We start from the raw sequence: 24,408 nt of genomic DNA on the forward strand, positions 1-24,408 counted from the left end.
GGTTTTTTTTTCTCCGCCCCCCCCTCCCCGGGCTCCGTGACGAAAGTGCGGCGCTGAGGGCTCAGGCCGCGGTGGCAGCGGCGGGCGGCGGCGGCTCCGCTCCGGTGCGCGGCGGCGGCTCCGGCCCGGCCCGGCCCGGCCATGCCCCGGTGAGAGGCCCAGCCCCGGCCCCCGCCATGGACGAGGCCCCGGCGCCGCTGCTGCTGCCGCCGCCGCCGCCGCCACCGCCGCTGCTCCCAGCCGCTCCCGGTGAGGCGGGCCCCGAGCCGGCCGCCGCCGGACCGCCGGGCCCCGAGGACGGGCGGCTGAGGCACGGGGCGAAACGGGTGACGTTCCCGTCCGACGAGGACATCGTGTCCGGGGCCGTGGAGCCCAAGGATCCGTGGAGACACGGTAACGGCGGCGGGGGACCGGGGGAGGGGGGAAACGGGGCCGGGGGTGAGCGGTGGGCACCGGGAACCGGCCCCGGGGGTTGGGTTGTGGGGACCGGGAATCGGAGGGGAGATGGCTCCGGGGGTCAAGCAGCAGGGACCGGGAACCGGAGGGGGAACGGCCCCGGGGTTGTGCAGCAGGACCGGGAAATGGCTCCGGGGCCTGGGTTGTGGGGACCGGGAACCGGAGGGGGCATGGCTCCGGGGGTCGAGCAACAGGGACCGGGAACCGGAGGGGGAACGGCTCCGGGGTTGTGCAGCAGGACCGGGAACCGGAGGAGAGACAGCCCCGGGGGTGAGCGGTGGGCACCGGGAACCGGCCCCGGGGATTGAGCTGTGTGGACCAGGATCCGGAGGGGAGATGGCTCCGGGGGTTAAGCAGCAGGGACCGGGAACCGGAGGGGGAATGGCTCTGGGGTTCAGCAGCAGGACCGGGAAACGGTCCCGGGGGTGAGCGGTGGGCACCGGGAACCGGAGGGGAAACGGCCCCGGGGTTGAGCGGTGGGCACCGGGAACCGGAGGGGAGACGGCCCCGGGGGTCAAGCAGCAGGGACCGGGAAGCGGAGGGGGAACGGACCCGGGGTTGGGCAGTAAGACCAGTAAGACCTGGGGAAACGGCCCCAGGGATTGAGTGGTGGGCACCGGGAACCGGTGGGGAGATGGCCTCGGGGTTGAGCAGTGGGACCGGGAAACGGTTCCAGGGGTTGAGTTGTTGGGACCGGGAACCGGAGGGAAAACAGCCCCGGGGCTCAGTGGTGGGTACCGGGAACCGGCCCCGGGGGTTGGGTTGTGGGGACGGGGAATCGGAGGGGAGATGGCTCCGGGGGTTAAGCAGCAGGGACCGGGAACCGGAGGGGGAACGGCCCCGGGGTTGAGCAGCGGGACCAGGAACTGGCCCCGGGGGTTGAGTTGTGGGGACTGGGAACCGGAGGGGAGAAACAGCCCCGGTTCCCCCACCAGCCCCCAGCTCCGTGGGCACCCCGAGGGCCCAAACCCCGGTGCCGGTACCGGGCCGAAGCTCCCGCAGCTCAACGAGGCCACCGCGAGGTCCTGCCCCTGGAGGGGGGGCGACCCCCCGGTGGGCACAGACCGGGGGGGGTGAAAACGGGTTCGGGGAAGGACCTGGGGGTGGAAATCCCGACGGAAACGGGCCGGAGGCTGGGGGGGGCTGCGGGGGGACCTCGCTGCGGCCCCCCCAGAGCCCGAAGGGGCCTCCGGGAAAGCTGGGGGGGGGTCCTGGCGCAGGCGCCCCCTCCCCGGCGCTGCCCGCGGCCGGGCTGGGTGGGCTTTGGGCAGCCTGGGCCTGGGGGGGACCCCAAAAACCCCGGCGGATTCCAGGAGGAGGAAGAGGGGGACGGCTCCGTCTCATCCCAGCGCTGAAATCCCGCGGTTTTGGGGGGGGGCAAAAGCTTCTCCCCGAGGCCAAATCGGTGCCGGAAAGGGCGATTCGGTGACTTCACCTCCAGCCACCCTGCCGCTGCGCTGCTTTTTAGTTTTCCACCCAGCTTTTTCGCGCCGAGCTTCGTTTTCGTCGCCTCGTTGGCCTCCCGGCCGCGATCACCCCGCTGGGTTTTAACGTTTCTCTCCTTATTTTTAGCCCCCCCCCAGCACCAGGACCGGCGATTTTCGGGGCGCTCGGCCCCGCAGGAGCCTCCACGAAGCCCCCGCGCGGCGCTCAGCCCTCGCTGCCTCCTTTCTCCGCCGCCTTTTTACTGACCCGCGTCGCTTCCTCCCTCCTTTAATTCGTTATCCCCGGGCTCTCGTTTCAGCGCCGGGCTCGGTTACGGATCTCTCTGCTTCCACCTCGCCGGGCTCGGGGCCGAAGGGAGCCTCCTCCCCCGGGGAGCAGGGGCCGGATTCTGCGCCCGCTTCGGGGCCTTGCAGCTGGCGGCTAACGAGCGCGTTAATGAGTAACGCCTCGTTTGCTTCGCCTCGTTTGCTTGGCTTCGTTTGCTTTGGCTCGGCCGGCACGGCGCGGGTTCGGATCCGGGATCCTCGGGGTTGGGGAAACGCCCGCGTTGCTCTCCCGACCCTAATCCGCCGCTCGGTAACGAGGAGATTAATTAGGGAGCTGCTCTGCGCCGCCGGATTAGCGGCGGTACGGAACGGGCAGCGCCGACGGGGTCGGCGTTGCCAGAAGAAACCCCCCCCCCGCTAACCGGGAGCACGGGGGGGGCTGCGGTTTCCTGAGCTCCCCCGTCTCCTTTTCTCCTTTTATTCGATGTTTTTTGGGGCGCAGGGGGAGCCAAAAGCCCGAAGAGCTGCCGGTGCTGGGTGTTTCCTAAATCCTGATCGTTTCACGGCGCCGCCGCCGCACAAAACCCCGGGAAAACACACGCAGGGCCCCGGGATCCCCCCCCCCTTGGGCTCTGCCGAGAGAAATAAATAATTTGGGGGGGACACGGCGGCCTCGGAGCGAGCCCCCAGCCGCAGCTCGGGGTGCTCAAAGCAGGGCCCGGGAGGAACCTGGTGGCGTCTGGGGGGGGGTTGTGCGCATTTGGGGGGGTTTTGTGCGCGTTTGGGGATTTTGTGCACATTTTTGGGGAGGTTTTGTGCGTGTTTTAGGGGGTTTTGTGTGCATTTGGGGAGGTTTCGTGCGCCTTTTGGGGGGTTTTGTGCGCCTTTTTGGGGGTTTTGTGGGCGTTTGGGGGGGTTTTGTGCGCCTTTTGGGGGTTTTGTGCGCGTCTGGGGGGGGGTTGTGCACATTTTGGGGGGTTTTGTGCGCATTTGGGGAGGTTTTGTGCGCATTTTGCGGGGTTTTGTGCGCATTTTGCGGGGTTTTGTGCGCATTTTGCGGGGTTTTGTGCGCCTTTTGGGGGTTTTGTGCGCCTTTTGGGGGGGGTTGTGCACATTTTTGGGGGTTTTGTGCACATTTTTGGGGGTTTTGTGCGCATTTGGGGGGGTTGTGCGCATTTTTGGGGTTTTGTGCACGTTTGGGGGGGTTTCGCTTTCGGTGTCGTGCGCGCTCTGCCCGCTGAAGCAGCCCTCCTGCGCGAGCAGTTTGGTTTTCAGCCCCCGGGGGTTAAAAAAAAAAAAAAGCAGCCGAGGTTTTGGGGCAAGAAAGCTGGTTTTAGGTCCTGCATGGCCGAGAGGCGCCGCGGGGCGTGCGCAGGCCTTTGCTGCTTGGTGCCGTGGGTGTTCGCCGCCTGAAAACCTCGCTGCCGTGGCTTGGGGAGGGGAAAAGGGGTCGGGAAAAGGGGCTGAAAAGGGCAAAACGGAGCCAGAAGCCTGCCGAGAGCTGGGCTTGCGCAGCCTGCAGCCGAGCAGGCTCGGGGCCGAGGGTTTTAGGCCGAAAAAGGAGAGGTTTGGGTCGGCTGGGAGGCAGAAACCGGTTGTGTTGAGCGCGGTGAGACCCGGACGGGGCCGCCCGGAGAAGCTTTGGGTGCCCCCATCGAGGCAGCCGCACCTCCGCTGAACGTTTTTGGGGTGAAAACCCAGCACGAGCAACCCCAAAAAAAAAAAACCAAGGAATCTGGGGGGGGGGGCGAGCGGGAGGGGCCGCCCGAATCGCCCCGCGCCCTAACGGGAATCCTCTTCCCTCTTTTCCAGCCCAGAACGTGACGGTGGACGAGATCGTGAGCGCCTACAAGCAAGCCTGCCAGAAGCTCAACTGCAAGCAGATCCCCAAGCTGCTGAAGCAGATCCAGGTAGGGGACCCACGGGGCCCTGCCCCTCGCCGAGGATTCGGTGGGTTGGCCACAAACCCCCCCCCCCCGGTTTAATCCCGCGAAGGGCTTCTGGCCGGGCGAAGCCGCCCCCGCGGAGCGCCACCCAGCGCGGGAGCCTAATTAGCAGAATATTTTTGCTTAATTTGCCCTCGACGCCGAGCCGAAGGGCTCGTTCTCCCAGCGGTTTGGCCCTCGGATGTTACGGAGGTGGAAAACGTGCCCGTGCCTGCAGGGAGAGCGGGGCTGACCCGGGCTTTGCCCCGGGCACGTAGCGTGAATCCGAGGCCCGCTTCAAACCTCGCTCCTCCGACGCGGCGTTTTAAAGATTTAGCTCCTCTTAGCGTCGGGATTTGCCCCATTTTCTGCGTTCTCTCCTCGTTCCGGTGCAGGAATTCCCCTCCCTCCCTCCCTCCCTCCCTGTGTCCGAAACGCCGCTCTGTCTTTTTCCAGGAATTCAAGGATCTGGCCCCCAGGATAGATTGCCTGGATCTGAAAGGTGAGCCCCTCAGACGCCACCGGGGGAATGAATTTTGCTGCGTTTTGGGCAACATCGGCGGGTTTTTGGGGGCCAGCTGGAGCCGTGCTCCCGGCCGGGGCTCCCGCAATCGGAGCAGGGGGAGGCACCGGCTCGTCCTTCCCCCAAAACACCTCCCCCGGGGGCTCGGGGCCAGCAGGAGGCCGGGCTCTGCTCCCCAGGGGACGAACGCTCGCTTCGGGTCCCTCGTTGAGCCCCCCGCTGCCCCCCTTTCCCCCCCCCTGCGGCCGGTCCTAGCACCCTTGGGCGAGGCTCTTCCTCCGCCGGTTCTGAGAAGCCCCCGAGGGACGTGGGGGCCCCGTTACGAGGCGTAAATGCGCCCTTAACGCACCGCGCCAAGCGCCCTCAGCCTCTCCTGCTCGCCTCTGCGCAGGGGGAAAGGGTTTGGGGTAAAGCAGTGTCCTCCGGGGACGTGTATCACCAGCCGAAGGAAGCCAGCCACGATTTTCCAGAGCGTCCGCCGAGAAACGGGGGAAATAAGCAAATAAAAAGCCCCGGGTCTCGGAAAAACGTCCTGGGGGCAGCTCGGACCTTCACTTCCCTAAACCCGAAGGGGGAAGAATCGGGTTTGCGGGATTTAGCCTTGGCCTCGTGGTGCTTTCGTATGGCAAAACGAATCGGGGAGCGGTGAGGGAGGGGCTGAAGCGGGCGAGGGGCCGGCTCGTTGGGAAAACAGCCGCAGAAATCCCGGTTTGGGTGAAAAAACGGCGTCCCGGTGGCTCTTGGCTGGGGGGGGGGGGAGCTCCCGTGCTGTTTTTTTGGGTGGATTTCCACCTTGCCTGGTGCTGGAGCCTGCCCCGGGACGGGAGGCGAAGACGAACGAATTCCCACACGGGCGCAGCGGCTCTGACGGCGGGCTCGGAATTTCCCCCCCCAGCTGGATTTTGGGGAGGGGGAGTTTGGGGGGGGGGCGGCTCTGGGCACGGGGAGGAGAAATCTGCCTTTGTGCGCGCGCCGACAGCTCCAAACCCACCTCGCTTTGTTTTCCTGCCCCAGGGGAGAAGCTGGATTACAAGGCCTGCGAGGCCCTGGAGGAAATTTTCAAGCGGGTCCAGTTCAAAATTGTTGACTTGGAGCAAACGAGCCTGGATGAAGACGTAAGTGGCCGGGGTTTCCGGCACCTTCTGGGCTCCCATCTTTGTGGGGCGCCCCGTCCCCTTCCCCTTCGTGTCCGCGCCCTCGTTTGGCCCTGTGCGTGCAGCGTTTGCTGCTCCAAACCCGACCATTTGGGCACTCCGGGTTTAAAACCCGAGGAAACGGTTAAAAAGCCTTTTTTTTGGGGCACGGCTCGCTGCATCCCTGTGGCTGTCAGAGCTGCTCCGCCGCTGTGGGTATCGAATAAAGCAGAGCAGAACCCGTCACGGGGCCCGGTGTGTCCCCGGCTGCCTGTCCCCTGCCTGCCCCGCTCCCCTCGGACCCGTGGCTCCCTGTGCCCTGTCGTTTTTTTTCCCTAAATCAAAGTTTCCCCGCTTTTTTTTTTTTTTTAACCCTAAATCAAAGTTTGGTTTCCCCACCCCGTCCCCGTCCCCCTGCCGGCTCTGGAGCGTCCCCCCGCTTCGTGTCCTCCCCGTGCCGTCCTTCCCCATCCCACCCCCGCCTCCACAGCTGCGCTGCCGCGTCCCCTTGGTGCTTTTTTTTTCCCCTTTTTCCCCCCTTTTTTTCCCCCCCCACTCATCAGCAAGGCCCCGTGAGAAGTTAAGGGGGGAAATCGCGGCTGCGGCTGCGCTCGGCATCGGTTTCCCACCGATCCCGGCGCTGCGCCCGCGCTCTGGGCCCCCCGTGACGCGCCCCGTGGGGCAGGAGGAGGCCGTTTTTGGGGGGACGGAGCTGTCCCCAAGCGGGGCGCAGCCCGGGTGATGAGCCGGGGGCCCCCTGGGGCTGCCAGCCGGCGCTGCGCCTCCCGCCCGGCCTCGTTACCTGGGACCGGGATCCCGCAGGGTGCCCCGAGCTCATCCCGCGCCTCTGGGAGCACCGGCGGGGGTTTTGCGCCTTTCCATTGTGGCAGCACCCACGGGTGCCTGCGTGGGGCCGGATTCGGGCCCCGCTCCCAGCTCCCTCCCCCCAAAATTTCCTTCCTTTTATTCGCCCAAGCGAGCCCGGACCCTCCCCGGCCTCCTCCCCGCCGCGCGCTCCTCCTAACCCCGCTGCGGGAGAAGATGAATTCCACCTCAGCTATGGTGTGGGAGGGAGGTTTGGGAGCCCAGCCCTCACCGGGAGCTCGTTCGGGGACAGAACCGCGCTCGTCCCCGTACCAAAAGGGCTGATTCACGCCGCGTCAGCCGGCCCCGTGCCGCGGCACGCCGGCCCCTGACTCAGCCGGCGGCCGACGAGCGCGCCCGGATTCCCCTCGTCGCTTCCCGCCGCGCGAAGCCCTGCTCTTCCCCGAGGACCTGTTCTCTGCCTGCGCCCCGTGCTGCCGTTTGCCAGTCCTCCAGGTCTCTCCGCGTGCTTTTTTTTTTGCTGGAAGCCTCGCAGCGAGCGCTTCGTGGCTCTGCCCAGTGCACGTTTCGGCTCGTCTCTCGCCCGAAGGTGCTCGTTATGTGATTAAGCAAATTGGCCCCCCCGCCGCTGCTGCGGGGAGCTCCGGACGCTTGACGGGCGCGGGTCCTGCTCTGCCCAGCCCTTTCGCTCCTAGCCCTGGCTACGGGCCCCGGCTTTTGTGCGTTTTTGCTGGGATTGCCCAGAAATCGCCCTGCAAGTGGCAGCGTCGTGCCTGGGTAACCCCGCGGGGAACGTCCGTGGGATCAAATCTCCCGGGAAAACGTTTCCCCGTGTCCCCGGGAGCACGCGCTCAGGGGCCTGGGTGTCCTCGGTGCCTTGCTCCGGCCGCGCTTCCTTCCCCTCCTGGTGCCGAGGGGGCCAGGACGGGGGCTGAATCCCCCCTGGGCTTCAAACCCCCGCGTCGCTGAATCCCCCCGCAGCCCGAAGAGCGAGGAGCTCCGAGGAAACCCGACTTCTTCCCGCCCCCCCAGGGTGAACCTCGCGGGGTCGAGAACGCCCGACGGCCTCCGGCGACACAACCCAAAGCCTTGCCTTCTGCCCCCGGGGCAGCAGGTCTGCAGAGAGCCCCCAGCAGGAGTTTGTTTCCCCCCTTGGGGGGACGCGGTGGCCTCGGCTGCCTGCGGGGGATCCCCGACCTCATCTGCGAGAGCGATTCGGGACTTAAAGCCCCAAAGGTTACGTGTGGGAGGCGGCTGGAGGAGACGGGACGGCTCAAACCGAGCTGCTTGTGCCCCAGCGCAGCAAAACCACCTTTACCCCTTCTCCAGACCTCTTTTACGCCTCGTCCTCCAGGCCTCGTCCTCCAGGCCTCGTCCTCCAGGCCTCGTCCTCCAGGCCTCCTTTCCCCCTTTTCCTCCAAGCCTCCTTTTCCAAGCCTCCTTTTCCCCTTCTCCAAACCAACAGGAGCGATTGTGCCCTGCGAAACCCCACGGCCCCTTGCTCCAAGGTGCCTGCGCCAACGTTTCTGCCTGAAGGCAGCTTTGCCGTCCCTGCCACTTTCCGGCAGCGCTCGGGTTTGCAAAATAGGAGGGGAAAAAGAGAAAAACAGGGACAAAAGACAGGGTGCAGCACTGGGTGTTCCGAGCACGGCCGCAGCGATGCTCCGCGCGTCCCTCCCGCCTGAGAGGAGGAGGCCTGGCCACAAATCATATATTTATTTTAACCTTTTATCCCCTTTTAACGCCGCTTTTCTTGTGCCTTCGTTTTGCAGGGCGCCTCGGCGCTGTTCGACATGATCGAGTACTACGAGTCGGCCACGCACCTCAACATCTCCTTCAACAAGCACATCGGCACGCGGGGCTGGCAGGCGGCCGCGCACATGATGAGGAAGGTTCGTGCTCGCTCCCTGCCGGTGTTGGCGCACATTTTAAACGCGGAAAACACCGGGGGCTGCCCACGGGGCTGTACCCATGGTTAGGGGCTGGCTCCAAGCAAAATGTCAGTGGCCAGAGCATGCAGGTGGTCGTTCCGCCCTCTAGGAAGAGCTGAATTCCAAAAAGGTTTTGTCAAACCCAAAAGTTCCCCATCAAACCCAAAAGGTTCCCCCCTCAAATCCAGAAGGTCCCCCCCTCAAATCGAGAAGGTCCCCCCCTCAAATCCAGAAGGTCCCCCCGTCAAACCCCAAAGGTCCCCCCGTCAAACCCCAAAGGTCCCCCCGTCAAACCCAAAAGGTTCCCCCATCAAACCCCAAAGGTCCCCCCATCAAATCCCAAAGGTCCCCCGTCAAATCCAAAAGGTTCCCCCATCAAATCCAAAAGGTTCCCCCATCAAATCCAAAAGGTTCCCCCATCAAATCCAAAATTTTCCCCCATCAAATCCAAAAGTTCCCCCGTCAAACCCCAAAGTTCCCCCATCAAACCCAAAGGTCCCCCCGTCAAACCCAAAAGTTTCCCCCGTCAAATCCAGGAGTTCCCCGTATGGAAAACAGCCATGGCCTCCCCCAAATACGAGCTAGTTTTTGTAAACCCACGCACCAGCTTTGTCCAGGTTTGTCCTTTGAGGAGGGGGAGACCCCCGACCCCCTGCCCTGGCCCCCTGCGGCACTCGGAGCGCGGCTCTGAAATTTAGCACGCAGAACTCTATCGCCACGCGTGGTGTCCTCCAAACAGAGGCGCTGCTCTGTCTGCGCACGCTTCCAGCCGCCGAAGGTGGAGCTTCTCCTGATTTCCTCTTCTCCCACCTTCCAGTTTCCCTGTTGCGGGTCCGTCTTTCACCTCCAGGCAGACAGAGGTCATCAAATCCCCGAGCTCGGGCGTTCTTGTGGCCTCCCCGGGTACACGGCGTCCATCAGCCACGTGCCCGCCGTGCTCGGCAGGGCTGTCGCTCCCCGGCTGCTCAAAGCTGCCCCCGCACGGAGCCGGGGGCTCTTTTTCGCCCCGTTACCGCCGGTCATTTCGATCCGGGTGCTCAGCGGGCCCCGTGCCACGCCAGCGAGCAGCGCCGTGCCGCGGGGCGGTTCTGGGCCTTTTGCTCCGTGCCAGCGCGGGGAGGAAGCGTGGCACCGACAGGAACGGTCCTGGCACGTCCTTCCCCGGCTTAAAAACACGGCGCGGGGCTGTCCCGCGGAGCTAGGACGCCGATTTGCGAGCGTTTTGGTGCCGAGCGCCGAGACCTTGAAAGCGCAGAGCCCCGCGGGCCGTCCTTCGGTGCGTGCTCGCGGCGTCGGCCTCCGGACCCGGGCACCCGTTATCCTTGCAGCGGGGCTGGCGCTGAGCTCAGCAACTGCTCAGCACCCGGATCCGCTCGGCGAGCCCCCGCGTTGCACGGGGCGGAGCGGGGGCTGCCGGGCTCGTGGCGCGGCGCACGGCCACCCTCCGACACACGGCAGCAGCGGGATCCCAGCCCGCCCGTCGGGGCACGGGGCCGTTTCGGGACGTTTCACGGCTTTGGTTTGGGGGCCCGCCGCAGGAGCCGGTCCCGGCAGCATCCCCTCGGGGCGCGCGCAGGGCCCAATCCTGCCCAAACCTTTTGGGAGCCGGGTGCTGCCCGGGGTGCGAGCGGCTCGGGGCGTCTGGGGGAGGTTAGGAAGGGAATGAAGCTCCTCATGGGAAGCTGGTGGCAAGACTCCCCCCCCCCAGCTCCTCTCCCGCTGCTTTTGTCTGTAAAGCAGCCAGTGGAGCTCCGGGGGGGTGGGCTCAGCCCCTGGGCAGCTCGTGGCCACGCGGAGGGGCGTGCGGAGGCAAAAAGCCCTAAAAAAAGCCATAAAAGCGACAGGCGCGCAGCCAGAAACGATCGATAGAGGGGCCGCTGGGGTGGCGGTGCCGGAATCGGGCCTGGCCGCAGGTCCCGTGCCCGGCGGGATCCCTGGCGGCGCCGTGCCGGCTTATCGGGGTGCTCCCTTCTGGCTCCTCGCCCCTTATCTGCGGCCCGCGGGGCGCCCCAAAAACACCATTCGGGGCCCGTGGGCCCTTATCGGGGCAGCTCGCCGCCGTGCCGCCGCCCCCTCCTTACCCCAACAGCCCTGGGGACCGCGACCCTTTCGCGGGGTGCTTCCAAGGGTGCCGTGCGTGCGCTGAACCCCCCCCCCGGCCCCCCCCTTTCTTCTCCCCGCAGACGAACTGCCTGCAGTACCTGGACGCCCGCAACACGCCCCTGCTGGACCACTCGGCCCCCTTCGTGGCCCGCGCCCTGCGCATCAGCAGCAGCCTGGTGGTGCTGCACCTGGAGAACGCCAGCCTCTCGGGGCGCCCCCTCATGCTGCTGGGTGAGTGGCGGATACCCCAAAACCCCCCCCTGGGCACCCCGCCATGGGGGGGGTGGAAAGGGCGGAGGCCGTTGGGCGCTGGGCGGCCCCGTCGTTAAGCTGATGAATTAGGAGTCAGTCACCGGGCTTAAGCTGACGGACGGACGGAGGCGGCGTGATGGCAGGGAAAAACGTTTCTGGGCTTTAATTGCTCGTTAGGGCGGCCCGGCTGGGGAAACGAGCGCGAGCGCACGTGCTGCTGGCGCCGACCCCCTCCGAAAGCCGAGCGCACGAGGCCGAAACGCGCCGGGGGGGGGGGAGAAATTTTAAACTTTTTGTCTTCAGCCCTCGCTCAGCTGCACGGGGTCCGAGCGCCTCTCGCCTCTTGCCTGCGGTCTTTTTTTTTTTTGGGGGGGTGTGGGGGGGGATAAAACGAGCGCGAGTGCTTTTAGCCTGCTAAGCGCGAGCCCTCGCTGTTTTCTGCCGTCCAGCCACGGCGCTGAAGATGAACATGAACCTGCGCGAGCTGTACCTGGCCGACAACAAGCTGAACGGGCTGCAGGACTCGGCGCAGCTCGGCAACCTCCTCAAGTTCAACTGCTACATCCAGATCCTCGACCTGAGGAACAACCACATCCTCGACTCAGGTCAGGCCCCCTCCCACCGCCGCGGAGCCGCTCGGGCGATCCGGCCGCGCGTGAGGAGGAGGGGAAAAACTCCCGGGTTGAGGCCTGGGGGAGGGAAGAGGAGAGGATTTCCCTTCCCTGCCCGGTTCCTCACCAAGCTGCGGCCCTTCGGGCGCTTCGTGGCGGCTTTTCGGGGTGAACCGAAGCGAACGGAGACGCCAAGGTGGCGTCCCCTCGTGCCAAGGGTCCTGAGCCGCAGCCGCACGGGGGAGAGCTCTCTGCCCTCTGCCTGCCCTTCCCCGATTCCCCCCGATTTCACCCCAAACTTAATCCTGCCGAATCCCCCCCCCCCAAGGCAGGGCGCTGAGCAGCTTAAACCTTTGGCAAGGCTCAAAACCCGGCGGCGCGCGAGGCTGCTCAGGCCTCCCGGCTGGTTTTCCTCCAGCTCCCGGCTGGTTTTTCTCCTCTCCGTCCCACTCACCGCGGACCAACGGGGAGGCCAGATCTGATAGGGAAACAGGCCTTGCGAAACGCTCCCACCCCGGGCTCCGACACCAGCTAATTCTAGGTGTGGGCACCTCCCGGCGGAGCAGCCGGCGGCGCGATTGCCGCCCCGGGCGCCGCGCGTGGCCCTCGTGGGCACGGAGGCAGCCCGGCGTGCCTGGGTCGGACGCGGCCGGTGCTGGTGCGGACGCCCGTGCTTCCGGACGGGTCCCACCCTAAGGTGCAAATATTAATTTGCCCGCCTCGCAGGTCAGCTGGCACGGCTCGTGCGTCTCTGGGCACTGAATAATCGCGAGCGGCGCTGGGCCCTCTACGTGTCCGGCGTCACCCGCGAGGTGTTGCCGCGGGCTCCTGCGGCGTTGTTTGCCCGGGGATTCGACGCGCTTATCAAAATAAATATGTTTACAGCAACTGGAAGCGGCACCGGCCCTCGGCCCGGGCGGAATCAGGCCAGGCAGCCTTACTCATCGTCCCGTGGGCTGCCTCTTCCTGCGCTTCTCTCCCGGCCCCGTGCGGGCACGGGGGGGCAAATCCCAGCCCCCTGCTCGGGCGCCGCGCCCTCCAAGCTCCATCCCGTGAGGTTTTTTCCCCCCCATTTCAGAGGCTAGCCCTGATTTAGCGTGTACACCGAGACGTTAAGTGCCTGCCTGTGCGTTTGCCGTGCACCCGCCGCGCGTTTTGCCCGGCCCGAGGCTCGGCGGGGTTCGGAAGCGCTGCCCACGCCGAGCCCCCCCCCTTCCCGGGACGTGGGGGCGCAAATCCCCCCCCGTGCCCGTGTCCCGCCCTGCACAGCGGCTGATTTAAGCCACGTTTCCCCCCCCCCCCCCCCCGGGGGTCTCCCAGACCCCGTCGAGCGAAAGAGCAAAGCCGGCGAAGCTCCGATGAAACCCCCTCATGTCGGGGCGGTGCGATTTGGGGGGGGGGGGGAAAGGCCACCCCGGGAAGCCCCCAAATCCTCACCGCCCGCTGCCGTTCCTCCAGGCTTGGCGTACATCTGCGAGGGGCTGAAGGAGCAGCGCAAAGGGCTGGTCACCCTGGTGCTGTGGAACAACCAGCTGACTCACTCGGGCATGGCGTACCTGGGGATGACGCTGGTGAGCGCGCCCGGCCGGAGGCTTCCTCGCCTTCATCCCCCTTCCCCTGTCCCCGTTGCCTCCGTCCCACCGCCTCGCCGTGCCTCCCCCCCCTGTCCCTTTCCTCCCCCGTGCTCCGGCTCCTCGCTGGGCTTCGGGGCGGACCCAGCTGGAGCCTCTTTTCACCCCGCAGCCTCACGCCCAGAGCCTGGAGACCCTGAACCTGGGCCACAACCCCATCGGCAACGAGGGCGTCCGCAACCTGAAGAACGGCCTCATCGGGAACCGCTCCGTCCTGCGCCTCGGCTTGGCCTCCACCAAGCTGACCTGCGAAGGTGGGCCGCCCCCCCCTTTTCGTGGAGGACGCCTCGGTCTGCCCACCCCCCCCCCCCAAAAAAACTGCCTTTTTTTGGGGGTCCGGCGGAGGCGACCCTGCCCCCGGGGCGTCCTCGCCTCACCGGCGGCCGCCGCGTCCCCCCGCAGGCGCCGTGGCGGTGGCGGAATTCATCGCGGAGAGCCCGCGGCTGCTGCGCCTCGACCTGCGGGAGAACGAGATCAAAACGGGCGGCCTCATGGCGCTGTCGCTGGCCCTCAAGGTCAACCACTCGCTGCTGCGCCTCGACCTGGACCGGGAGCCCAAGAAGGAGTCCGTAAGTCCCCGGCCCTTCGGCCTCCGAGACGGAAACGGCGATGGCTTCGAGGAGAAACCCGCCCCGGGAGCTCGATTTTGGGGCGGTTTGGGTGTTTCGTGGGGAAAGGCTGGTCCTGAAGAAAAGAGGGGGGGAAAAAAGCCCGGTTAAGGCGTCGGCGTGGCCTCCTGCTCGGGAAGCTTCGTGGCCTCGACGCTGTAAGCCCGGGGGGCTCTGGCTTTGAGTCTGCCCATCGCTGCTGCGGGGCCCTGCTCGAGCAGGGTTGGTTCTCGCTCTTCCCACGGCTCGTCGTCACCCCGGGTGGCCGGAGAGCTCGCGGGCGTCCCCGGGCTGCTGCTGGAGGAACGCTTCCAGCTCCCGCTTCTCCGCTCACCCACCCTTCCTCTCCCCCCCCCCCCCACAACCGGCAGGTGAAGAGTTTCATCGAAACGCAGAAGGCTCTCCTCGCCGAAATCCAGAACGGCTGCAAGCGCAACTTCATCCTGGCCAAAGAGAAGGAGGAGAAGGAGCAGAAGCTGCAGCAGTCGGCCTCCATGCCCGAGATCACCGTCACGGAGGCCCTGGAGGAAGGCCCCGGGGAGGACGACAGCGCGGCCTCCACCCCGGAGGAGGGCGAAGAGGCCGGGGAGGGCCCCGTCTCCTCGGAGAACGGCGACGCGGAGCCGGCGGAGGACGGCGACGACCGCGACGGCGCCACGGACTCCGACTCGGACACGGAGGAGGAGGAGGAGGAGGAGGAGGACGCAGGGTTGGCGACGAAGGACTTGAGCCAAGCGCGGGGACAAAACGATTCCGCCGGCGGCGCCGCCGCCGCTGCCGCGGCATCCCCGCAGCAGGCGAGGGCCGGGCGCGACGCCGAGGCACCGCAGCACGCCGCCGCCGCGGGGAGCCCCTCCGCGTCCCCCCAGGGGAACGAGCGGAGGATTTCGGTCTCCAGCCCCGGGCGAGGCCATAAAATCTTTGTGGTGACGCGCGTGGAGAGCCTGCCGGAGCGAGCGGCCGCCACCGCGCGCCCGCGGGAGGACGGCGACGGCCCCGCCGCCGAACCCGCCGAGCCCCTGACGCCGGCCTCCGAGTCCCCGCTGCGGGACCCGCGGGCGAACGGGGCGGCTCCGGCCTCCGCCGCCGGCGTGGACGCGGCGCCGAGCCCCGAGGAGCGCGGCAACCCCGCGCCCTGCGAGAGCCAGGCCCGCGACGCCGCCCTCCCCAACGGGCTGAAGACGGATTTCGCGCGGGCGCTGCCCGACGTCTCTCCGGAGGGCGATGGGAAAGCGGGGAGCTGCGCGGCCGAGCACGGTAAGAGAGCCCCCGGCCCCGTTCCCCAAACGCCCCCCCGGGGCGCGGGGAGGGGTCCGGAGCCCTTTCCCCGCGCCGGGGTCCTTCGAATCACCCCAGCGGCGTCCCCGGGCACGGCGGTGCAGCGCTGCGGGGCTTTTCCCGTGGGAATCGGGAGCCCGCCGTGGCTCTGCCCTTCAGAGCCCGGCAGCGCTTCGGGAGCCGTTTAATTAGGCTCGCGGATGCGCCGAAATTAAGGATAGCTGCAGGGAAGCTCCGCGCTCCGAGCCTCCCGGGCGCGTTCGGCGGCGCGGCGCCTTCCCTTGATGTGGTTTTGGGGAGGGGGGGGACACGGGGGGATGGGGGTGGGCACCCCCGGAGGTGGCGCGGGGGCAGCGGAGGGACCGGCGGCCGTTTGCTTTCAGAGCTGAGCTGCTCCAAGAACGAGAAGGAACTGGAGGAGCTGCTCCTCGAGGCCAGCCAGGACACCGGGCAGGAGCCGCTGTGACGCAGGTGAGGGGGGGGCTCGGGGGGGGTCAGGATCCGGCCCCGAAGCAAATGGGGGAGCGAGCTGGGGGGTCCCAAACGAGCTGGGGGGTCTCAAATGAGCTGGGGGGTCCCAAAGGAGCTGAGGGGTCCCAAAGGAGCTGGGGGTCCCAAAGGAGCTGGGGGGTCCCAAACAAACTGGGGGGGTCCCAAAGGAGCTGGGGGTCACAAATGAGCTGGGGGGTCCCAAATGATCTGGGGGTCCCAAAGGAGCTGGGGGGTCCCAAACAAACTGGGGGTCCCAAATGAGCGGGGGGTCCCAAAGGAACTGGGGGTCCCAAAGGAGCTGGGGGGTCCCAAAGGAGCTGGGGGGTCCCAAAGCGCCGCTCCCCCCCCCTCTCTTACAGACCCCGCATCCGGGAGGCTGCGCCCGGCGTCCGCATCGCTTCGTTCTCTCCCCGCTCCGCACGATCCCGAACCTCGGGCTCCAGGACGAGGGTCGCTTCCCGCCCCCCCCCGCGCGCCCCCCCCAACCCGCAGCCGCTGCCCCCCTCCCTCCCGGCCCCTCTTCCCGGCTCCTTCCCCGGAGCGGAGCCCCCAGCGGGGCCGGGGGGGCGCCGGCCGCACACTACAGGGCCGGGGGACGCCGCACGCGCCCCCGCCGTCGCCCGTGGAGGAGCCCGCGCCACCGGACGAGCTGCCCAGGACGGGCTGCCTCCGCAGCCACAACGGTTATTTATTTTAAAATTCCTCTTTTTCTTTTTTTTTTCCGTTTCGTTTCGTTTCGGTATCTATTTATCGTGAGCTGCAAAGCACCGGGTGGGGATTTAGAGGACGATGTAGATTGAATTCCTCCTAGGCTAACCCCGCAACCTCGCTGAGCTGCTCCTGGCCTGCAAAAAAAGAAAAAAAAAAAAAACTCTCTGCTGGAAAATGGGGAAAAAAAAAGGAAAAAAAAGAAAAAAAAGGAAAAAAAAGAAAAAAAAGGAAAAAAAAGAAAAAAAAGGAAAAAAAAGGAAAAAAAGAAAAAAAGGAAAAAAAGAAAAAAAGAAAAAAAAGGAAAAAAAGAAAAAAAAGGGGGAAAAAGAAAAAAAGGGGGAAAAAGAAAAAAAAGAGGGAAAAAAGAAAAAAAGGGGGAAAAAAGAAAAAAAGGGGGAAAAAAGAAAAAAAGAGGAAAAAGAAAAAAGGGGGAAAAAAGAAAAAAAAGAGGGAAAAAAGAAAAAAAAGAGGGAAAAAAGAAAAAAAGGGGAAAAAAAGAAAAAAAAGGGGGAAAAAAGATTAAAAAAGGGGAAAAAAAGAAAAAAAAAGAAGAAAAAAAGAAAAAAAAAGAAAGAAAACACACAAAAATCGGGCACCGCTCGCGGCCGCGGGGAGAGGAGCGGGGCCGCCGCGTCCCTGCCCCTGCCCTCCTCGCGCCGGGAGCGGCGCTGGCTTTTCTCAGGGGCCGGCGGGGGGGGGCGTGAAACGCGCGGGGCTTGGATATATATAGATATATATATATTATTATTTTTTTTTTCTGAAAAGTGCAATAAATCTATCAGGGAGCCGAGGGCGCGGGCCGGGGCGGGGGAGCTGCGCGGTAACACTACGTCCGGGGGCCGGCGGGGGCTTGGCTCGCGTTGGTCGTTTCTTTCCGTCGTGTATTTTTGTTAACACTGTTTTCTATTAAACGAGAACCGCATTCGTCACCCCCCCGCCTCCCGCCTGCTGCCTGCGGCGTCCGCCGCGGGGCGAAATCCCCGAATTTCGGGGGGTTTTGGGGGGAGAAACGGGGCGAGGTGGGAGAGAAACGCGCCCGAACCCCGGGGCTTTGCCCTTGTCGCTTTCCCGTGTCCCGGCGGGGAGCAGAGCGGCTCGGCACCGCTTTGGGCTGATTTCCCAGGGAATTGGGACTGGCACCAACATCAGCAGCTCGGCACCGCTTTGGGCTGATTTCCCAAGGAATCGGGACCGGCGCCGACATCAGCGGCTCGGCACCGCTTTGGGCTGATTTCCCAGGGAATTGGGACTGGCACCAACATCAGCGGCTCGGCACCGCTTTGGGCTGATTTCCCAGGGAATTGGGACTGGCACCAATGTCAGCAGCTCGGCACCGCTTTGGGCTGATTTCCCAGGGAATTGGGACCGGCACCGACATCAGCGGCTCGGCACCGCTTTGGGCTGATTTCCCAGGGAATTGGGACCGGCACCGACATCAGCGGCTCGGCACCGCTTTGGGCTGATTTCCCAAGGAATTGGGACTGGCACCGTCAGCGGCTCAGCACCACTTTGGGCTGATTTCCCAGGAAATCGGGACCGGCAGCAATGTCAGCAGCTCGGCACTGCTTTGGGCTGATTTCCCAGGGAATCGGGACCGGCAGCAATGTCAGCAGCTCGGCACCGCTTTGGGCTGATTTCCCAGGGAATTGGGACTGGCACCAACGTCAGCAACTTGGCACCACTTTGGGCTGATTTCCCGGGGAATCGGGACCGGCACCAACGTCAGCGGCTCAGCACCGCTTTGGGCTGATTTCCCAGGGAATTGGGATCAGCACCAACATCAGCGGCTCGGCACCGCTTTGGGCTGATTTCCCAGGGAATCGGGACCGGCAGCAATGTCAGCAGCTCGGCACCGCTTTGGGCTGATTTCCCAGGGAATCGGGACCGGCACCGACATCAGCGGCTCGGCACCGCTTTGGGCTGATTTCCTGGGGAATCAGGACCAGCACCAACATCAGCGGCTCGGCACCGCTTTGGGCTGATTTCCCAGGGAATCGGGACCGGCACCAACGTCACCACTTGTCCTTTAGGGCGACTCTTTGGGGCCGGTCCCCGCTCCGCCTGGCCTGGAGCTCACCGGCTGCATTTTACCACGATTTGGTTTTTTTATTTTTGTGGCGCCCTGCCATAACTCAAGGCTTTCCCCGTTGCCTCGGCGCAGGCTCTTCCCCATCCCCACCACCCCCCCTTGGCTTTTTGAGCACCCGGGGGTGGGGGGGCTCGGGACCCCCAAAAAAATGATTTTTAGGTCGAGACACGGAGCGGGTGGGTTCACTGCTTTATTAGGGCATCGCCTCCGTGCCCTGCAGCCGCCGCGTCCCTCGGGGCGGCTTTTCCTCGGTGGCTCCCGCTTCGGCCATCGGCAGCAGGAAGGGTCCCTGGGGGGGGTTGCACCCATGACCCCCCCTCCCGTGGGTGGCAGAGTCTCCCCCGGGAGGGACTGGGGGGGGATTCGTCCCCACAAAGGCTCCGCAGCCGTCCTGGGGTGCTCCTTTTTGGGGCCCCAGGTGGCCGTGACCTCCTGGCCCCCTCTGGTCCATCCCAGTCCCTCCCAGTTTCCCCTGGACCCTTCCCAGTGCCGTCCCCTCAGCAGGTTCCTGGTGCTGGTTTCAGCCCCTACTGTGGCCCTTGGGGACAGGGACAGGGACAATTCCTGTCCCCATCCTGTCCCCATCCTGTCCCCGTCCTGTCTCAGTCCCTGACCTCATCCCTGTCCCCATCCTTGCCCCTGTCCCCAGCCTCATTCCTGTCTGTCCCCGTCCTGTCCCCATTCTCATCCTCTCCCTGTCCCCGTCCCACCTAATCCTTGTCCCCATCCTTGTCCCTGTCCCCAACCTCGTTCCTGTCCCTGTCCTGTCCCTTTCCCATCTAATCCCTGTCCTGTCCCCATCCTGTCCCCGTCCCCATCCTCCCCCTGTCCCCATCCTCCCCCTGTCCCCATCCTGTCCCCGTCCCCATCCTCTCCCTGTCCCCATCCTCTCCCCGTCCCCATCCTCTCCCCGTCCCCATCCTCCCCCTGTCCCCACCCCGTCCCCACCCCATCCCCATCCCACCCCCACCCCGGCCCCAAACCGCCCCAGACACCAGCTCGCGGGCACCCTCCTGCCGCCGCTCGCGGGGACGGGGGCCGCCCTGCTGCCACCCGGCTCCGCGCCCCCTCGGGGACCGAGGGCCCGCGCTCCCTGTCCCCGTCCCCGCGTCCCGTCCCCGTCCCCGCCGTCACTTGGGCTGGGGACACTGCACGCCGCGGGACACCTTGGCGGCGGCGGCGGCCTCCTTGGCCAGGCGGTCGAGGCCGCGCAGGAGCCCCATCTTGTGCCGGATGGAGTGGTCCAGGTTGACGGTGACGGGGAGCAGGGCGCGGGCGTCGCGGGCGGTGAAGGGGAAGTCGCGGGCCAGGAAGGCCTCGAAGAGCTCGGGGTCCTCGTCCAGCCCGAGGGCGTTGTGCAGGGGCTGCCGCAGGGCGCAGAGCTCGGCCAGGTGCTGCCGGAAGACGTCCCAGAGCGAGCGCTCCTCGAAGCCGGGGGGCGGCCGCGCCTGCCACGCGTCCTCCAGGCACTGCAGCACCCAGCTCAGGCGGCACGGCCACCGGTCGGCCAGCACCACCCAGGCGGCGGCGGCGCGGGGCGCGGGGCCCCGGGGGCGGCCGCCGCGGTGCAGCAGCAGCCGGAGGGTGACGGGGACGGTGTTGACGATGCGGCGCAGCTGGGCGCCGTTGGACGGGAGGTAGCGGGCCAGGAGGTCGGCGCCGTCGTGGAGGCAGCGGAAGGCCTCGTGGATGCAGCGCACGGCCTCCTCCTCCGCCACCTCGCGCCGCGGCGCCGCCGCCGCCCGGCCCTTGGCGCGCCGCCGCCGCTCCACGTTGCCGGTGATGACGCGGTACATCAGGTCCTCGCGCGTCTGCACCGCCGCCTCCAGGCACTGCAGCCGCGAGCGCGAGCCCATGCGCGGGATGGAGAAGGGCAGCGTCACCGTCCGGCTGAGGTAGAGGTAGCCGTTGTCGGCCAGGCCCTTCATGCAGCCCGTCTGCTCCAGGCAGGGCACGATGACGCTGGGGTCGACGGCCAGGACGAAGATGAAGGGGGCGTTGGCGTCGGAGAGCAGCGTGTTCATGGCGTTGAGGACGCCGGCCACCTTCTCCGGGTAGCAGAGGTCCAGGCTGGTGATCTCCAGCACCACGCGCAGCCGCCGGCGCTCGAAGATCTCCATGAAGGTCAGGAAGCCGATGAGCACCTCCACCTCGCCGCGCACCTTGCTCATGAAGCCCAGCTGGCTGGTGAACTTCTCGCTGTTGGTCAGCCGCTCGATCTTCTGCTTCTCGCTCACCAGCAGGTTCTTCAGCACCGACAGGGCGCCCAGCACCAGCCCGGAGCCCGAGAGCGAGGTGACGGTGCTGCCCACCACCTTCAGCGCCCGGTGCTCCTTCAGGCCGGGCACCAGCAGCGCCGCCAGCAGCACCCCCAGCCCCGCGCCCAGCACCACCAGCAGCCCCCAGAGCTTCAGGCAGGCGTCCCGCTTCAGCACCCACTCCTTCTGGCTGAAGCCCGAGGCGAAGCGGGGCCGGGCGCCCATCACGTGGTAGACGCTGAGGGGCAGGGCCCCGAAGTGGTGCCGGACGCTGGAGCAGAGGGTGGTGACCAGCCCGGCCCAGAGCTTGTCGCAGCCGGCGTACTGCCAGGCGCTGAAGCGGATGAAGATGAAGCCGATGTTCTTCCTCCGCAGGTGCAGCTCGGTGATGACGGGCTTGTAGAAGGCCAGGTACCAGAGGAGCAGCAGCAGCCCCCAGCCCTCGGCGCTGCGCGGCTTCGCCTGGCCCCGCTGCAGCTCCCGCTCCTCGCGCCGCGCCGCCTCCTCCCGCATGAAGCCTGGGACGGGGACGGGGTCACCGCGACACCGGGGACCCCAAAAAGGCCGGGGGAGGGGGTGGGGGGGGGGAGGTTGGGGACCCACACGCACCGGTGACCTTGTCCAGCAGCGAGTAGAGGCGGTGGCTGCAGGGCGCGTAGAAGCCGACGGTGACGGGGGTGGCCGTGTGGCAGAGCGTCCGCGAGAGGCAGCGGCAGTAAACGTCGTCCTCCGTCAGCGTCCCTGGGGGACGGGGGGGGGACACGAGGGGGTGGGATCGGGGTGGGGATGGGGTGGGATTGGGACGGAGATGGGGATTGGGATGGGATGGGGATGGGGATGGGGATTGGGATGGAGATGGGGATTGGGATGGGATGGGATGGGATGGGATGGGATTGGGATGGAGATGGGGATGGGGATTGGGATGGGATGGGATGGGATGGGGATGGGATGGGGATGGGATGGGGATGGGGATGGGGATGGGATGGGGATTGGGATGGGATGGGATGGGATGGGATGGGATGGGGATGGGGATGGGGATGGGATGGGGATGGGGATGGGATGGGATGGGGATGGGGATTGGGAGTGGATGGGATAGGGATGGGGTTGGGATGGGATGCGATGGGATTGGGATGGGATTGGGAATGGGGTGGGGATGGGGATTGGGATGGGGATTGGGATATGATGGAATGGGATGAGATGGGGATGGAGATGGGATGGGGATGGGATACGCAGGACATTATGGGCTGTAGAGGAGGACCCCCACCAGGTGCCCCCTACCTTCGTGCTCCGTAGCCTCCCCCTCCACGACGTCGCTGTCCCAGAGGGCGCAGGGGTGCCCCCCGCTGTGGCACCCCTCACCACGGCAGCCTTCGTCGCAGCCCAGGCAGGCCCGGCTCTCGTCGCACGAGCCCGTGGGCGAGCAGCACCCCTGGGAGCAGAGAGGGACGGGTGGCAGGGGGACACGGGGGGACAGGGACGGGTGGCAGGGGGACGGGGGGCATGGGAGCAGGGGGATAGGGGACAGGGACAAGGGGACAGGGGAATACGGTGGGACGTGGGGCCAGGGGGATGCATGGGCACGGGGAATATGGGGGTTGGGGACATGGGGACATGAGGACACAGGGATATGGGGACATGGGGACAGGGGGACATTGGGGGACATGGGGACAAGGGGACATGGGGACATTGGGGGCAAGGGGGGACATGGGGAGATGGGGACATGGAGGACGGGACATGAGGACACAGGGCCACAGGGACATGGGGACAGGGGACACGGGGTCATGGGGACGTGGGGACACGGGGACACGGGGACATTGGGGACACAGGGATATGGGGACATGGGGACACAGGGATATGGGGACATGGGGACACAGGGATATGGGGACATGGGGACAATGCTGCCTGATGCTGGGCAGCTTTGAGGCGGTTTCGGGTGCTCAGCACAAAGCCCCCGTCCTCAGGGACCCCCACGTCCCCTCCTGGGCACCCCAGTGGGGACAATGGGAGGGGCTGGGGGGGGGGGGACTGGGAGGTGTGAGGGCAGACTGGGATGGACTGGGATGGACTGGGATAGGCTGGGGTGGGGTGATGGGGACTGGCCTGCTGGGTACTGGGGGCTGTGCCATAGCTGGCGCTGGGGACACTGGGGAGCACGAGGCAGCCTGGACTGGGAGCGCTGGGGACACTGGGACAGGCTGAACTGGGGACACTGGGAATGCCTTAATTGGGGACATTGGTGGCTGTGGCCAGGCTAGACTGGGGATACTGGAACTGGGGGCACTACTGACCAGCCTATACTGGGGACAGCAGTGACCACAGCCCAGCCTGTACTGGGAACAGGGGTGGCCACGGGAAAGCAGACACTGGGGACATTGGGACAGCCTGTACTGGGGACACCGGGGACCACTGGCCAGCACAGACACCCCATAACACCCCGTCCTCGTCCCCATCCCCATCCCATCCCCTCCCCTCCCCTCCCCTCCCATCCTAATTCCTAATCCCTCTCCCCATCCCAGTCCCCATCCCCATCTTGTCCCCATCCCATTCCCCAATCCCCGTCCCTGTCCCCGTCCTTGTCCCTGTCCCTGTCCCCATCCCTGTATCCCCATCCCCATCCCAATCCCCTGTCCCTGTCCCCATCCCTGTATCCCCATCCCCATCCCAATCCCCGTCCCTGTCCCCGTCCTTGTCCCTGTCCCTGTCCCCATCCCTGTATCCCCATCCCCATCCCAATCCCTGTCCCCATCCTCATCCCTGTCCCCATCCCCATCCTAATCCCCAATCCCTGTCCCCACCCCCATCTCCACCCTGTCCCTGTCCCTTTCCTTATCCCTGTCCCCAACCCTGTCCCTGTCCCTCTCCCTGTCCCCATCCCCACCCCAGTTCCTAATCCCCACTGTCCCTGTCCCCATCCCCATCCCCGTCCCCGTCCCCATCTCCACCTCTGTCCCTGTCCTTGTCACTGTCCTTGTCCCCAGCTCTATCCCTGTCCCCATCCCCATCCTAACCCCTATTCCCCAGTCCCTGTCCCAGTCCCTGTCCCAGTCCCAGTCCCTGTCCCTGTCCTTTTCCCCATCCCAGTCCCAGTCCCAGTCCCAGTCCCTGTCCCTGTCCCTGTCCTTTTCCCCATCCCAGTCCCAGTCCCAGTCCCAGTCCCTGTCCCTGTCCCTGTCCCTGTCCTTTTCCCCATCCCAGTCCCAGTCCCAGTCCCAGTCCCAGTCCCTGTCCCTGTCCTTTTCCCCATCCCAGTCCCAGTCCCAGTCCCAGTCCCAGTCCCTGTCCCTGTCCCTGTCCCTGTCCTTTTCCCCATCCCAGTCCCAGTCCCAGTCCCAGTCCCTGTCCCTGTCCCTGTCCCTGTCCCTGTCCTTTTCCCCATCCCTGTCCCAGTCCCAGTCCCAGTCCCTGTCCCTGTCCTGGTCCCTGTCCCCGTCCCCGTCCCGTCCCCCCGGGCCTGGTCTCACCGCTGGCCCCTCCGGCTCCATCCCGGGCTCCCTCCGGCCACATTTGTCCCCCCACCCCGCGGCCGCCCCCGCATTTATGGGGTCCGGTCCCGGCCCCGCCCGCGGCCCCGGCGCGGTGACGGTGACGGAGGCGGCCGCGGGAGCGTGGCCGGGGCAGAAATTCTGGCTGCGCCGGTGGCCCTGAGTCAGGGCCCAGCACCACGCCTCAGGATGCGGCCCGCGCCCCACCGGGACCGGGCCGGGCCGGGGGCGGGACTGGGGTTGGGGTGGGATTGGGATTGGGGCAGGGAACGGAGGGGGGTTGGGGTGGGGATGGGATGGGATTGGGATTGGGATTGGGATTGGGATTGGGGATGGGGAGGGGATGGGGATGGGGATGGGACGGGGATGGGGTTGGTATTGGGATGGA

At 66.0% G+C, this 24,408-nt stretch overlaps 2 protein-coding genes across 2 annotated transcripts; one reads left to right on the forward strand and one right to left on the reverse strand.

The window, feature by feature from the left end:
• Window positions 1-55: 55 nt before the first annotated feature.
• Window positions 56-17,120, forward strand: PPP1R37 (protein phosphatase 1 regulatory subunit 37). Its single transcript, XM_083853833.1, has 13 exons — window positions 56-393; window positions 3,981-4,078; window positions 4,550-4,595; window positions 5,631-5,731; window positions 8,347-8,466; window positions 10,689-10,839; window positions 11,310-11,465; window positions 12,930-13,042; window positions 13,215-13,356; window positions 13,505-13,671; window positions 14,082-14,967; window positions 15,372-15,459; window positions 15,840-17,120. The coding sequence occupies exons 1-12, from the start codon at window positions 177-179 to the stop codon at window positions 15,452-15,454; spliced, it is 2,280 nt and encodes a 759-aa protein (XP_083709959.1). The 5' UTR covers window positions 56-176; the 3' UTR covers window positions 15,455-15,459; window positions 15,840-17,120.
• On the reverse strand, window positions 16,186-24,231 carry NKPD1 (NTPase KAP family P-loop domain containing 1). The gene is made up of 5 exons (XM_083853834.1): window positions 24,000-24,231; window positions 21,817-21,967; window positions 21,148-21,279; window positions 19,447-21,056; window positions 16,186-18,569 (listed from the first exon to the last, which is right to left on the reverse strand). The coding sequence occupies exons 1-5, from the start codon at window positions 24,018-24,020 to the stop codon at window positions 18,474-18,476; spliced, it is 2,010 nt and encodes a 669-aa protein (XP_083709960.1). The 5' UTR covers window positions 24,021-24,231; the 3' UTR covers window positions 16,186-18,473.
• Between the last annotated feature and the right edge of the window lie 177 nt (window positions 24,232-24,408).

This window comes from Anser anser (assembly GCF_964211835.1).
Source record: "Anser anser genome assembly, contig: HAP1_SCAFFOLD_572, whole genome shotgun sequence".
NCBI classification, from domain to species: domain Eukaryota; kingdom Metazoa; phylum Chordata; class Aves; order Anseriformes; family Anatidae; genus Anser; species Anser anser.